We start from the raw sequence: 17039 nt of genomic DNA on the forward strand, positions 1-17039 counted from the left end.
TAACCATATTCCAACATATCTAGTGAGTTGAGACAAAAACTTTGGATTTCACTTTATAGGGTCTTTAGGCGTTACATTAGCTCTGTCATACCATAGACAATTTAAGACTTAAAAAGGGAATTTAACTACATGTTGTACAGACCAAAATAGACACTTTCAAAGTGTTAAATGTAATTCAGTATGAGTTTAACATTGCCAGCTTTGCTGTGGATTATACTTATGTTAGAGGTCTGACTTTTCCTGAACAACCTGGTTTGAGATCAGTTCTCTTGTTCATCTTACTTGAGTACAACATTTGTGTACTTTTCCTCCTTGCAGGATCATGTCTAAATGCTTTTGTTGAATATGGTTACACATTGCTTCAGTTATGTGTGAGTATAACTTGACACAGTCAACTTTATCCCTCTTCTCTAGACCAAAATAGAGTTAAACCACACTGTTTCTATGAGATGTTATTAATGCTACACCTTTGCTGTTGCTTATGTAAGAGTGAAAGCAAGGCAGTAGCCACTGAGTGGTACCGCAGTGGCTACGAGTAGAGGGCCGCTGTGTGCATTACTTAGTCTTGTATCCTTACTCTTTTTGCCTCTAATGTTTCTCTGTTGATAGGCATGTTAGAAAGAAGGAATAAAATGGTTAGTAGACAAAGTATTTGGGTTTTAAAACAGGTAATGAGGATGTTTTTAGCCATGGTTAAGGAAGCAAAAAATAAGTAGGTAAATAAATAAATTAAACCTAAATATCTAATTGTTTAATCCATCAATGGAAAAGTCATCATACAGTTATACTCAGTCTAATGAATTCTACTATTATGTCAGAACTGATTAACTGAATTGTCTCTCACCTTCAGATCATCCTAAACTGACAGTGATTATTTGAGAGATAGTATATAGTACCTTTTCTGTAAGTGAATTATCAACATCTATGCATCAGATGATATCTGTTGTGTTTATTATTAGGTTTAAAAGGTAACTTTAACTTTATTCCAGCAGGATGCAATGATGAACCTGTCTGACTTTTGTTTTTCAGGTCTAAAATGAATGAAGGATTTGGGAACAACTCGACTCAGCTGTATGACAACTGGACGTTTTATAACTCCTCTGAGGAGTCCTTCAAACCCAGGAGCAACATCACATATGTTGGATTTTACCTGCATCAGCCGTCCACAGCAGCCATCTTCATCGTGTCCTACCTGCTCATCTTCCTTGTATGCATGGTGGGGAATGGAGTCGTGTGTTTCATCGTGCTGAGGAGCAAAAACATGAGGACTGTCACCAACTTGTTCATCCTAAACCTTGCTGTGAGTGATCTGCTGGTTGGGATTTTCTGCATGCCCACAACACTCCTAGACAACATAATTACAGGTGAGCTGGACAGTAATTAGAGATTTCACTGATGTTGTTGGTTGACAAGTGAGAATGTTTAACACAGGTAATGGTGTGGTTAGAGATAATGGTACTAATTTATAAGCTGTTCTGACATTTTGACCAGGTGATGAGGCAAATATTGAACTGCATAGCCTCAAGAAAAAAAACCTACATTACATTTGTTATCCCATGACATTTCATCTTTTAGTAAGAAGTAGGTCAAATTTTGATACCTCAAAAGATTTAACTAAAATCTCCCCAACCTCTGAGTAAGTCTCATAGTAAGTCTCATTTAAGAAACTTAAAGGTATCATTACCATAGACATCAGTTATCATTGATTGTTCCTGTTGCGCCACCACTAGGCCATAATTTGAGGTTTGAGAAGAATATTTGCTGTTATATTTTAGATTTTTTCCTGTGTACAGTTGGTTAAATTTTCCACTGGATAACCTGCAACAACAAACTGGGGCACCCGGTTTGACTGTGACATTTGAGCAGCACATAAAAAACCTCGTTAAGTTTTATTTTTATCATCTAAGAAGTATTTCTAAAATTGTATCATTTCAAACTTTCAAAGACAGTGAGACAATTTTACACACTTTGATCAGAATCAGAATCGGGTTTTATTGCCAAGCACATTTTCACATACAAGGAATTTGACTTGGTGTTTGGTGGAAAACAAGTAACATAGAAGAAGACTAAAAGTATTAACAAGCTATTAAAAATAAGATTAAAAAAATCTAAAACATCACTTAAACAGATGTTAATGGGAGAAAAAAAAAGATAAAGTAGCAAAATAAAAATTTGAAGTAAACATCACAAAGAGTATGTACAAGGGTGCAAGAAGGCAGAGGTTGTACAGATGTGCAGGTTTACGAACGAATAGATTACAGGGCAATTTTTACCAAATGAGTAGGGCACACACAGTGTGCAGCTAAAAATTGTCAAGATAAAGTCCAGTGAGTATTAATGCAGCACATAAGTCCGTATAAACATGCATTATTCTCTCTACTGACTCTGAGGTTCAATGAGTCTGTAGGGGGAGGGGGGAGTGCTGGAGTACTGTTCATGAGACTGACAGCAGAAAGGAAGAAACTGTTTTTTTGGTGGGAGGTTTTGGTCCTGATGGACCTCAGGTTCCTACCAGAGGGGAGGGCCTCAAAAAGTCTGTTTCTGGGGTGAGAGGGATTGGCCGCAATTTTACCTGCACACCTCAGGGTCCTGGCAGCGTACAGGTCATTGAGAGATGGAAGGTTGCAGCCAGTCACCCTCTCTGCAGAGCGAATGATATGCTGCAGCCTATTTCTGTCCCTTGCCGTGGCTGCAGCGTACAGGACTGTGATGGAGGAGGTGAGGATGGACTTGATGATGCTGGTGTAGAAATGCACCATCATCGTCTTAGGCAGGTTGAATTTCTTCAGCAGCCTCAGGAAGTACATCCCCTGCTGGCTTGTTTGATGAGTGAGCTGAGGTCCTGGGTGACGAGGGTCCCCAGGAGGTTGAAGGAGTCCACAGGGAAACTGTGGAGTCTCTGGAGTCACAGAGGGTTATGGGGGCAAAGGTGTGGGCAGCAGCATCCTTGCTTAAATCTACAACCATCTCCACTGTCTTCAGAGCATTGAACTCCAGGTTGTTCTGGCTGCACCAGGTCACCAGATGGTCCACTCCCCACCTGTAGGCAGACTCATCCCCACCAGAGATGAGTCCGATCAGGGTGGTGTCATCCGCAAACTTGAGGAGCTTGACGGACTGGGGACTGAAGGTGCCGCTGTTGGTGTACAGGGAGAATAACAGAGGAGAAAGCCTTTGGGGGAGCCGGTGCTGATGGTTCTGCTTTCAGACATTATTCCCCAGCTTCACCTGCTTCCTCCTGTCAGACAGGAAGTCCGTGATCCACCTGCAGGTGGAGTTAGGCACGTTCAGCTGGGAGAGCTTGTCCTGGAGCAGTGCTGGGATTATGGTATTGATAGCAGAGCTGAAATCCACAAACAGGATCCTGGTGTAGGTTTGTGCTGAGTCCAGATGCTAGAGGATGAAGTGGAGGGCCAGGTTGACCGCATCGTCAACAGATCTGTTGGCTCTGTAGGCGGACTACAGGGGGTCCAGGAGAGGGTCCGTGATTGTTTGCAGGTAATGCACAAGGCGATCAAAGGACTTTATCAGCACAGAGGTCAGGGCAACTGGGATGGGGATGATAGTCGAGGCTTTAAAGCTAGCTGCCAAACGGCATGTCTCTAGTGAGGTGTTAAAATGTCTGTAAAGACTGGAGACAGCTGATCAGCACAGTGCTTCAGGGTGGAGGGGAGACAGAGTCCACACTGACTGCTTTGCGTGGGTTGGAGAGGAATATCCCTGGTAGTGCAGAACATTGTCCCCGCTGACGGAGACTCACAAGCACACCCGCCCATTTCCCTTTACTTTGGCATCTCACTGCATTGGCAAAGGTGAGCGCACTTTTGACCAGAATGTCCAAAACTTCCACAGAATCCATTAAAAAGTAGGAAATAAATCCGGTGGAGTTATAGTCCGTATGTTCATGAGCTCTTCTCTGTTGAAGGAACTCCAGGTAGACTAACATAAAACAACATTAAAGCACAAAACAAGACAAAATCACATAACACACAGACACACAACATATATAAAAATAATCCATTTATTTTTGTAGGCCCTAATTACTAGGGGTGCAACGATACACAAAATTTACGGTTCGGTTGGTTCGATATGTTTTTTGTCACGGTTCGATACTTTTTCGATACAAAATAGAGAAATTTCCATGCCTTTTTTTACTTGTTTATTGAAAATTAAATGTATCTGGTGCAGCTATATTTGACACATACTCTGCTGTGCAGAACATATCCACTGAGCTTTCAGCACAGAGCGCCTCGTCAGAAGTTGATAAAATAAACATAAAATTGTGTATTGTTCGATTCAGTGGTCTCGGTTCGGTCCACCACTGTATTGAACGGTTCAATACAGATACATGTATTGTTGCACCCCTACTAATTACATTGTAATTACCTAGTCACCTTAGAGTAATTAAATAGTAATTTTGTATTAATGAATATAAATATCTAGAGATTTCTCAAGACAAGGGCAGTAATAACCTTATAATTGAAATGTAATTTTTCCAAAAAATAACTAGGGAATATGGAAATAATAAAGTGTTTATTTCATAGTTATCTATAAATTATCAAGTAATTCCTCAAACAGTGTGGCAATTCTCTGGTAATGAGGTGGTATTTTACCCTATACATCTAGCCCTTACTGTCTAACCCTAACCCTGGTACTATTATTGCAAGTCTCCTGTAATTAGGTGGTATTTTACTCCAACCTTTACTTACCCTAACCATTGTAACACTGTGGCAAATCTTTGGTAATTAGGTAGTATTTTACCCTAACCCTCTAATCCTTACCCTCTTATTGTTGTGGCAATTCTCTGGTAATGAGGGGGTACTTTACCCTAACCCTTACTCTAACCCTTGTAATAATATAGTTGCTATTCTCTTGTAAGTAGGGTTATTTTTTTACCAAGTAATTTCTTTGAAATAAGTTGGTAATTTTCGATATAGGTTGCTTGATAATTCTCAGGTAATTTCTTTATTTTGGCACACTAAATTAAAGGGAGCCCTTCCTCCCTAATACCCAAGAATTTTCTTTGTAATTTTAAAAACCTTGCTTGTATTATGCCATTACCATAATTTAACACAAGGCTGTTGTTTAAATAACAGAAATTACATGGGGATTATGAAGGAAGGGCTCACTATTATTTAGTGGGCTGATATGCAGAAGTTACCTAAAAATAGCTTGGGAATTACGAAGGAGTGTATTCAGAAATGACCTAAAAATTGCCTTATAATTTTGATGGAGGGCGTTGAGAAACTACTTTAAAATTACATGGGAATAATGGAGGAAGGACTCACTTTGATTTAGTGGAACAAAATGAATAAATTATCAAGGAATCATCAAACAACATATACAGAACATTTCAAAGAAATTACGGAGTTAAAAAAAAACCTAATTACCAGAGAATTGCCACAATATTGTGTTGAATTAATTTATGACTGATACATTACTAGCTAATTACATCCTTAATATTACTATATTTCTGAATTAGTACTTCGTAAAATTTCAAGTTACTACTAAGGAATTACCACCTTATTCATGAGAAATTACCAGATAGTTAGGTTTATCACTTTAAAATTATGACGTAAATACTGGGTAATTAAGGCTCAATAAAATAAAATGTTACCAAATAATCATAAAGATATAAAATGGCTCTTAGATATGATCTGGATCTCATCGTTTACATAAAAGATCTGTCTCTTTGAACCGGCTCGATCACAAACAAGGCATCACTATGAAATGGCCAACACAGCTCAACCACACTTACACAACAAATAGGAACTATATCAAATTGTAAAAATCACAGCTGATTCTTCAGCTTTATGTAAAATCTGTGAATAGAGAATGGAATTTCCCTTTTTTTAAATTACACCATCAGATCCTCAGGAGCAGATGTCGTTTTAACTCCCATGTTTGACAGCAAATGTGTTTTTTTTTGGAGAGTTTAAAGGAGTCACAGGCTGATCGATCAAACTCTAAGTTAGTCTAATTACTTCATGATTTTTCAGTTTAACACACCATATATGACTGTATTTAAATATAAACTCCCTTGTTGCACATTTATGACATACTGCATCTAAAATAGGGCAATATCAAGTGAGTTTCTTTGGTGTTTTATGGCTTGACTTTTAGAGGTTGACACTTGTAACTTCTTTAGACCACTGGTGATATATTAAACTACAATGATTTTCCACTGTTGCCCCCTCAGTCCTTAATTCACAGAAGCCACAAAAACAAAAACAGATTTATTTGGCAAGGATGTGTCTTTACTTCCTCCCCAAAGAAGAGTTGTGTTTTGTGTTGTATAATGAGTTTTTTTCAGCTTGATAGAGCTGCTTGACTTGTAAAGCCTGTGATTAACATCGCTCCCCAACCCCTAATCAATGACATTTATACCTCCAGTGCTGGAGGCTGAGGGCTGCCTTTCCCTGTCAGTTTAGACACCATAAGTATGGCTTAATGAGGTACGAGGCCATCCCACACAATGTGCTCTCTGTGATGCTTATTGAATGATCTAGTGCTGATCAAAGTAAAGCATAAGGCTCAGGAGAGGGGACTTTGTGTTTTGTCTTTGAGGCTGCAGGTTTCCATGCAAGTATGAATCCGTGGCTTTTTACAATTTGTGTTCAGTGGGCAATTGGCTCTCCATGACAGGAATCTCTCAAGCGTTTTCTGAGTAGAGTAATGGTGGCCCAGATGTGTCTAAAATAGCTGCAGTGCTGCCCTAAGGGAAGGCTTAATCTTTTTGCTTTTTTAAAGAAAGAAACACAACAGTGAGAATTAGGAATTAATTCAGAATGATGTTGTTACTGAGTGCGGTTTATAGGATTAATACAGTCTGTAAGCATGACTCTAGTTTACTGTAGTAATGAGATGTGAATAACAAGAGAATTTATTGTGATAAATGACTGTTAATCATCAACTTAATTGGCTTTTTCACTTTCAGAAAACATTTTTTAGGTACTAATGTGATTTAATAGATGATTTAATATCCTTGATACTGATTTACAAGAGTGGCAAAATAGTGTAATTAGTCATAATTGTCTGGATTAGCAGTATGTCAGACCCTGATGGAGTTTGGAGAAATCCAGCAGGCTTTGATACAATCCCTGAAACCACAAACATTATGGACAGCTTGCAAATCCCAGAAATAAACAAGAATGAGAGCATATTTGTTTTGCAATAGATAATCTTATTCCAAAAGTATGTAGGTTGAATGGGGTGTAAGTGTCTAAATCTTGTCACAAAGGGGGCGACTGTGGATCAGCAGGAAGAGTCAGTCATCTCTCAACCAGTGGATCAGGGGTTTGATCCGAAGCTCCTGCAGTCACATGTGGATGGGTCTATTGGCAAGACACTTTACCCCAGTTTGATCCCAGTGGTGCATGTATGGATGGATGTGTAAGGATGCCAATGAATGGGATTATTAAGGGGGACTGGCGGCCTCCTACAGAGCAGCCTTTACCATCAGTGTGAACATGTGGAGTGAATGGGTGTGACTTGTAACCTTGCAAAGACAGTATCAGTGTCTATTATCAAGCATTTCCATCTTGCAAATCCTCAAGCCTAAATGCTAGTTCTGAGAATGAATGAACCAATCAGCATCATCTTAGGAGAACAAGGCGCTAGCTACTTTAGTTTTACTGCAAAGTGGAAAACAATGGCAACGGCTTTTAGCTCAGATTCAACTGTAGCAGCACCTTCTATCAAAAGAAGAGACAGAAGCCACACTGAAAGCTCTTCTTATCAGAAAAGATGATTTTGCTCATCTCCTGGTGAGTCGCAGCTGTTGTTTGCACTAATTATGGGCATGGTTTAGTATATGTTTGCCACATGTCTGCCCTACTCAAATAAAACCAAGGCAGGAAAGATGAGAACAACTTTCTAATGGTCTAAATCCAAAATTCGGTCACATGTAGATCTCAGGGTTTTCATGTTTATAGCAACCTTATTCCAACATATCTAGTGGGTTTAGACAAAGAGTTTGGATTCCACTTTACAGGGACTTTAAGGTTCTGCCCTTCCCAAACACAGACTAATGGTTGTAGCCCACATGGATGTGACATATCCAGTGTAATGGATATATGAATCAGTCTATCTGGCGTTTTAGGTTATGTGACTGTGTAAGAGCCCCAACTATTTTTAACCATTGTGTCTCTCCTGGACTTTGCATCTTAAAAAGCTTGTAAAACATCAACCCTGTGGTGCACAGTCAAGCCCCGGACATTTTTTTCAGGAAAGCCTGGGCTTTAAGAATTTGTGTCCTGCAATAATGTCACTAAAAGTAATGGGGCTATAAAGACAAAAATAAAAACCTAGGAAAAACTGGAAATTATACTCAAAGGTTTTTTTTATGTTTGACACACTGTAAACAATAACGACTAAGACTTTTTCCCCCACAAACCTACTCTCCCATCTCTTAGGGACCAAAACATGAAAAAAACTCTCAAAAATATTCACATTTTTCCAAAAAAGTCCATGCACCCTTTTATATCTACTGATTATAAGCCACTGTTTGAAGCTGTTCCTGTCTGCAATGACACAAAGGGACACATCACAGCCTCTCTTTCTCTTTATTTCCCTCCATTATGAGCCCCTCAGGTCCTCTCCTCCAGTTTCTAAGTGTATACACATGCACAGTTTGGCAAAGCATGATGTGAAGATGGAATGGCCTGCCATTGGTTGTCACAGCCCATGGGACGTATATTTCGGCAACTTAGTATGGTGGATAATGCTAAGTAGTGGAAGAAAAATGGAGGGTTTCCAGAGAGGAAAAAGTATATGGCTATGTTTTATGCTTCAAAAGTTATTTAAGTTTCTATAACCTGTGTCTCTTCTGGCTGTATATGACAACACTGGCCTCAAAATGTTAAAAAGTACTCTGAATATTAGGGTGACTAGCAAAGAGCTATGCAAGCTTAGGTCCATTTACCTTTTACCATTTGCCATCTACTTAAATGGGATGTATGACAGTAGGTTTTACACTTGAGTTTAACACTGGCAATGCTCACTTCCTCTTCTCCTCTTCTTCTCTATATTAATGGTGGTTCACAGCTAACTGGTAAAGGTGCATATTGCTGCCTACTGTACAGGAGTGTACAGCCTCAGGTAGACATAGGCTTAAAGTTAGATTCTAAAGAAAAAAAAGCCATATCCTCAGTTCTAATCCTATAAAAAATTAAGAGAACTTTGTAATGTTCTCTCATTTCATAGTTTCCTTCTAAGATCCCTTCGAAACTCCCCTAATTCATACTGTACACCCTGTTTTATAATTCATCTCTTTCCAATTCATACTTACTAAACTACATTACAACATGTTCAACATTTTCAGTAACCTTACAAACATCACATATGTGGGGTGACTGTGGCTGAGTAGGTCGAGTAGGTTGTCCCACAATCAGAGGGTCGTTAGTTCGATCCCCAGCTCCTGCTGTCACATGTTGATGTGTTCTTGGGCAAGAACCCCAGTTTGCTCCCGCTTCTTTGTCAGCAGGTGTGAATGGGTATGGAGGCCATTGGATGGGATTAGATAATTCTGATGGCCATGCTCACTCAGTATGAGTGAGGAGTGAATGGGTGAAAGGGTATGAATAGTTAGGCGTGACCTGTGGTGTAAAAGTGCTTAGAGTAGTCAGATCACTAGAAAAGCTCAATTCCATTTATCCAATACATACTTTCCCATCAAATAAAGAGTTGATTTTAGTCCTGTATGTCCTAATCTTAGAAATAATCACTACTTCCTGTCTGCACTTCCCTTTGAAATCTGTTAGAAAGAATGATTTCAGCCCACCTCCTCTGCCAGGGACTCCCCACAGCCTTTTTAATCAGTAATTTTGCTTTACCTTTTCCATAGGGAAATCATCATTTAATTTTAGTGCTCTTTTAGCAGTCTCATCTGCACTTCCTGTAATTATACCAGGGAATAAGAAACAAATCCTGCACGAAAAGTGGTAAGTTATCTTCTCTTTTGTTATAATCACCATCTATATGCATGACAGATAATGTCACTAAATTCAAATCTGGCTCATTTAGTACCATGTTAATGATAGTTGAAGGCATGAGAAAGATTTATCCCAAAATCCAGTGAAAATAATTTTTTTCATGCCATTAAATGATTATAAATGTATCTCTTTTACTGGAGGAAACCCAGCACCATCACCAGGGTCAACCAGTTGTTTTTACAATGTCTGTGGGGACACTCTTGTGCATAAACCTTTCAGTCAATTATTTGTATAGTGCCAATTCATAACCAAAGTGATCTCATAACACTTCACAAGGAGGGCAAGTCTAGAAACCAAAGGCTCAAAGGTCAAGCTGTGCAGCTGCAAGCTGTGAGACTGGATTCTGCTCTGCCCTCTGTTTCTATTGGGACATGCAAAGATCTGTATATGTGTCTTTCCTGATCGAGGATTTGCTCAATCCTAACCAAAAAAAAAGCAGAAAAGCCATTTAACAAGGATGTTGCTTGCACTGAACCTCCACTTTAGGTTGCTCATATAACCGATGTTCATAAAGGAGGTAAAAGAGATGAAACACATCAGTATAAGGATTTCACCTCTACATTATAAACCTGAAGTAGCTGTTTGGAAATGCATGTCAAGGGCAATTTCACAGGCATATGGGAAGGTCTCAGCTCTCCCTCAGGCTAAAGTAAAGGTTGTGAGTTGCTGACCTGTGTCATTCTTCAGTTAGTTCTTAAAGCTGTAGTAAGCGATTTATTTTTAGTATCATATGCCCACAAAAACAACACAACCCGTCAGGGTCTTGTTATTAAAGCCATCTAACAGAATAACACACCTCTGCAAGGGATGATGCTCCAGCCAATGAGGAGGCACTCGCACTTGCAGCCAATCATGGCTCAGGTCAGAGGGAGCGTTCCTATTGGCCGCTGTGGTAGGTGTGCTTCCACCTCTCAGCTCAGTGAGAAGTTGATACAATGGTGGAGATACCAGCAGTGTTCAGTCATATGTAGAATTTGTTCATGCTGAGATGAAGTGTTTTCTTGCCTGTAATCCGGCCATTGACTTCAGTGGAAAAGCGAAGGCAAAACCACTCCACAAGAGCTTTGCCACCATCAGTATTCGATTCAGCGGACATGTACATCTGCAAGGAGGTATGTGAGAAGAGGGGTGGAGCTACAGAGCTCAAACACGGAGAAGAACAGAAAGGGAGGGGGAGAAGAGTTGATTCTACACGGCTCTCATCGAATGTTACGTACTCAAGCTTTAATAGGATCTGTGCTTGTATGCAGTTTCATTTTTTTGTATGTATAATAGGCACTATAAATCACCACGGGGATCTGGCATCACACCCTGAGACGCCTGTGCAGCTAAACTGAGAATATCCGGCCCTGGCAGTGCAGAAACTCTGATGTCTGGTTCATCTCTCCCCTGCTGAGCCTACAGATTGAGTGACATCCTGTGCTGACACATTCAGGCATTAAAAGTACAAGATTGCTGCTGAACAAATGTTCTCGGTTTACACTCAGTTAAATAGAGCCGAGAGTGCAAACGTGCACCCTTCTGTACATCTGTTCATTCTTACAGACAAAAAGCACTGTAAACAGTCTCTACAATCCAATGAGAGATGTGTTTATTGAAAAGCACCTGTTTGATGATGCAGACAAAAGAAGTTTGTATGCTTGTTGTCAAGGAATATTTCAATTAAAACCGGAGGATACTGGCGTAAATAGGGAGTGAAGGTTTCAAACAGTCTTGGAAAACAAGTCTTTACAAGTGAGGTATCAATGATAATTGAGATTCAGACAATTTTATTAATCCAAAGATGAGCCAGCTGTTTTACACGTAAGTCTTTCATAAGACAAATAGATTGGCCTTGAGGACCGGTAGGTTTTTTTTTTTTTTTTTTGTCAGCATTACCATTACCATCCTTTCCCCTAAACTAGGCCTTAACCGTTGTATTTTTTATTGATAGCATGCATGGACTTTTCCCTGAAACCAGTAATACTGGCAAAAATGAAACCATTAGTTCCTTTATTGAAGGGAGAGGCTGAAGCTTTCCTGAATCAGAAAAAATATCCCTGGGCCTTTGATAATACGCCTTTGCACTTAGGTTTTTCATTCAACATGATCTTGGTAGACCAAGCCTTTTTTCAGCCAATCAGGACTGAATCCTAATTAATTCCCCATTGCAGTTTGGTTCAAGGCAAAGACAGGGAAATATATACAAGACTATTGTCACTGCTGATGGGAAGACAAGTCCAGCTGAAGCCATGCTCTCCCCTGCCTGAAGAATACAGGACAGAGGTGTTTTCTGAAGCAAACAGATCAATGTAGCAGACTCAGGTTGGAGTCTTCCCTCTCTCGTCAAAGAACAAAACCTCGGAGAGCTCCAGAATCATTGGTCTTTTCTTTTAAACACACCTCACATGTTTTTGCTTCTCAAGAAAACAACAGTATCACTTGTTTGTCAAATATTTTTAATACAATTTGTTTTCCTTTAAATAAATAATTTTTGACAAAAGGCAGTGGGCTCCTAATGGGCTCCTGTCAAAGGAGGGGTGGTTATAGTGATTTGGAGGCCCAAGGCAAAGAGAAATATGAGGCCCTTCTCCATTTTTTTAATTTAAAAAAAAGATGCAGAGGACTTAGTAAAAGAAGCCAAAGAAATACATAACTGCAGGATAACACCAGGATACTTATTCAAGTATTTTTTTAAACTGAAAGTCACACTTAAATACAGTTTAACATGTCTCAAAGCAAGATTTAATTTTGTAAAATAAACATTATAAACTTGGCACAGAAAGTAAGGAAATTTGTGTTTGGTATATTACTTCCTTGTTGTAACAATGCTTCTTATACTGTTGGAAAGCTAGTTTATTTCCCTTTCAAATGGTGTCACATTTGTAAGGAACATGCTTTTGTGGGATGAGCAGCAGAGCTGAGTATGTGGGTTGCGGCTATGGAAAAACTTGAGAAATATTCTCTACTGGTAACAAACAGCTTTTTCTGCCATTGACTCTTGCTTGGTGGATATGATGATTGAAGTCTGAAGAAACAAGCCATATTGACAGTTTAACAATTTTTTTATTTTAACAATCAGGAGCCTCAGTAGAATGTGGAAGAACCCTACACAGCCACAACAGCCTGGTCACACAATGCTGTGGGATGGCATCCCATTAATTAACCAATAGCCAATACGGTTGTGTTGGTCACTCTGGCACCAACAGCATGCCAAAGCTGATCCCATTGGTGTTCAATGGGATTGAGGTCAGGACTGCTCGCAGGTCATTCCATTCTCTCCACTCCCAAATTCTAAAGGTAGTCTGTGATAAACCTTGGTTCGGTCCCAGACTGTGGAGATATGGGATTGCCACTGGTTGCAGAATCTCATTTCAGTATCTCTCTGCATTGAGATTTCCTTCAATGATGACAAACCACTTTTCTTCAGTGAGGGAGATGCCGTCCTGCCTCCTCCTAAAGATGTCGCTCCACCAGTGCAGCAATCAGCATAGTGTTCTCAGCGTCTTCTCCTTAATTTGGCCCTATGATCTGATCACTGTAGGCAGAATCTGGACTCATCACCAAATATAACATTCCTCAACATGTTCAAATTCCAGTACACCAGTGCAAACAGGTCTGGCAATGGAGAGCAGTCATGGCAAGCCTGGTTGCTTGTCTTGCCTGACTAGCTTGTCTCTCCACTGACTGGTTTTGTTTTGGTGCTGTTGTGAACCAAAGTGTCAGCCAAACTAAAGAATACTCAAATGGCAGTGATTGGTTGAAATATTCATTGCAGCAGGACATATTTTGCTTTTGGCGTCTAGGGTCCAACCTCATTGCTGTTTGCAGATTAATTTTCCATGAAAAATCTGAGGATTGATGTTATCCTATTATCCTACGGGTGGAAAATGGGGTGATGGTGGGGTTCAAAGCAAGATCGCAGTACTGATTCAAGGTAAAGCTGGCAACGGCAGAGCCGAGGGAGAGACCAGAAATCTTGCAGCATTAATAAACTTCCAGTTGGGAGGATGTTTGTCCAGTGATACATTAATGAAGTGGGAAATCAGCGCAGCTCAAGTTGTCTATCTGAACTATTCAGAGTAACATAACACTTAAGTCTAGACACAGTGAAAGAAATAACTGCTGCCAGCAGAAAGTCCAGTGAGAGAAACGAAAATAGACTTGACTTTTAAATCCCAGTGGCAGGTAAGAGACCATTTTTATATGCATGGTAAGAACTGAAACCATGTCCTTCTTAACTATCAAGTGTTTTATTCATGTAATGCGTTCAGAATTTCAATTATGACTGATTATAACTTTGCTCAAACTAAATCCTAATTTCAGAGTTTTACATCATTAATTTATGTAGTTTAAGATATTAAGCTCTTTGCACATGGGGCAAATTAAAAAGCATTGACATTGTTCTGAATGGTATCAGGATGATTCTCCATTGGGCTCAGCTGTGGTAAACTTGTCAGCTCAAATCAAAACCCAGCATGTGTCAGTCTGAGCTCCCAAAGGGGCACGAAGCTTGTCAGTGCGGAAACTGTCAAACAGAGATCAGAAAGACATGGATCTAAAGAGGACTGACAAATTATTTCTTCAGCACTGAGATCCCATAAAAATATGACAGGCTTTGGAAGGAAAAATTAAATACATTTTTGATCATGACTGAGTCGATGAAATTTTAAATATTGATGGTGTATTTGATTTGTTTAGTTATTCCCTGGCTTCTCCCTTAAAGATCCACTTAGCAGATGAAGAATACACAGTAAACACTCAGGGAAATATTATACAAATAAAGAGAGATGACTCATGTCAAGAAATTGTTGCAAAAGATTAAGAAACAAAGTATTTGAGCTAAAATGTACACTAGGGAAAATGGACCTTGTATCCTCTCTCCATTAGCTACCGACTTCTACATCTTGTATAGCTTTTATATGTACATGAGTTTCTATTCAAAACAAGACAAGGAGAATGATGTGAAATCATTACAAAGAAAAAAGCACATCAGGCATCAAAGGGAGAAACAAGCAAGAACAAAGCAGCATGGAGCTATAAATCATGGATGCTGCCCTGATTTGCTGACATTCAGCTTGAGATCAATGACACTGATGCACTTACTGCAGAACAAAGGCATCTGCATATTAAAAAAACAATGAAATGGGATTTATATACAGAGATACAATAGCCAAGCTTTTCTCTCAAGAGCTATCAGACACTGTTGCTTTGCAAATGCCCTCAGAGCACAACCTTGACCACCCATGTTTGTTTTATCTGTCTCCCAGATGGAAAGCCTGGTTAGGATTAGATCATACACAGGAAAAAACCTGGGGACCAGTATGATTTGGCACCAGATATGCTTCAAAGGGTTTAAATGTTTTTCCTTTTTGCTAGGAGATGATTCCAACTATTCTGACTCTGATCAGGAACCATCCAATGAAAAATGACAAGGAGACTATCATTAAAGAGATGGAGCAGCATGTTTCTGACTGACACATGCTGGGTGCTCGACTGACATTTTCTAATGTTTGTCTTACCCTTCCCCATGGTCTGTCACAGTAGTGGGAAAAAATATGTATATTGATTTTCCTAAGTCACTTATTCCAGAAGTAAATTGGCTTAAGTCAGGTTCAAAATCGCCAAAGTCACAAAGGCATGTTCATAAATTGGCCTAAGTCATTTCCTTACGTTACAAAACTGACCAACAACATTATTTGTATGTCAGTAGTCATCTATTGACATAACCTTTTTGTTTGGGATGGTTAAAAAATGTAATTTACTCTACATTTGATTCAGTTTTTTTCTGTCGCCTGTAAAACTTGAAAATAGGACTTAGGCCCTTGTTTTGGGTATGAACTGGTATTTAAAGGGTTAAATTAATTGAAATGATTAAATAATTGTTTCTTTCATAAGACGGAAGCTGATGAAAAGGTAGGTCTTTGATAGTGGAATATGATATACATTTTATGTCAGTTTTCCTGAGTGGACTGTTTTGTCCCTTTGCATCTTAAAGGTGCAGTGTGTAATATCTACCTAGTAGCATTTAGCTGAACAAACTTGGTAAAATAAAGCAAAACATTTCTAAGATGTTCTGTCTAAATAAGTGTTTAGTCATCTAAATTCAAAAATAGCTATTTTGAACAACAAAAAAAAAAAAACAACTCAGAATAAACCTTTAATTCATACATAGGGAGGGTCCCCTCCATGGATGCCGCCATCTTGGATTTTTACATGTTTCCATGGTAACAGAGGAAAAAAGGATAAATAAAGTTATTGTATTGTATTCACATTACAGATACACAATAAATTCAACTGGTTGCCACAGTTTCCAGCAGAGAAATACAATCTAGAACCCACTTCTAGATGTTGATATTCAGTTTTACACACTGCACCTTTAAATGGAACTTTTTGTTATAAAGGCCTGAAGGTTATCTGATAAACTGATTAACCACTGCATTAACTGATGATTAGTTGAAATAAAAACAATAATCAAACAGGTCAAACAGTAGACAAGGATTATTACCCTGGTATACCCCTTATAAGGATCTTGAGTCAGACTCATGTATCCATCTCAGTCTCATTTCAATTCAGACTTCATCTCTTTATAATATTAAATGCCTTTCCATATGATGGAGAAATTGCTTTCACTGCCTAATAGTGCTGCAGACAGCTTTACAATTGAGTGTGATGAAAGGGGGGACTCATGCAGACTTCAAGAGTACCTCGTAGAGCTATATGAATATTAGACACTTACAGTCATGTCAGAGCATTAGTTTGACTCCTGGGAATGAGAGTGCTCTACAAACAGCACACTTAGCTAACTTAATTATATGTATTTTTAAAAAGTAATGACACTTCACAGATTTGAATTTGTCATGAGAACACAAGTGCTTTATGAGAGTCTTAGCTTTCTTCCCATCCATGCATGTTATGTGGTATATGGTGAAGATGCAGTAGGTGGAGGAAGGCATCATAGGCTATTCCAGCGGAACAACATATAACAAATAATAAAGTGCTCTAATTCTTATGATACCTGATGACCTTTACAAACTGAGCAAAAGGAAAGAACTATCCTCAAGGAGG

At 39.1% G+C, this 17039-nt stretch overlaps 1 protein-coding gene across 1 annotated transcript in view; it reads left to right on the forward strand.

The window, feature by feature from the left end:
* The first annotated feature begins 1036 nt into the window (after positions 1-1036).
* npffr2a (neuropeptide FF receptor 2a) overlaps positions 1037-17039 on the forward strand; it is a 36957-nt gene continuing 20954 nt past the window's right edge. Inside the window, exon 1 of the mRNA XM_041788209.1 lies at positions 1037-1364. Within this exon, the coding sequence (XP_041644143.1) occupies positions 1037-1364 (328 nt within the window). The remainder of the gene's footprint in view (positions 1365-17039) is intronic.

This window comes from Cheilinus undulatus, linkage group 5 (genome assembly GCF_018320785.1).
Source record: "Cheilinus undulatus linkage group 5, ASM1832078v1, whole genome shotgun sequence".
Taxonomy (NCBI): domain Eukaryota; kingdom Metazoa; phylum Chordata; class Actinopteri; order Labriformes; family Labridae; genus Cheilinus; species Cheilinus undulatus.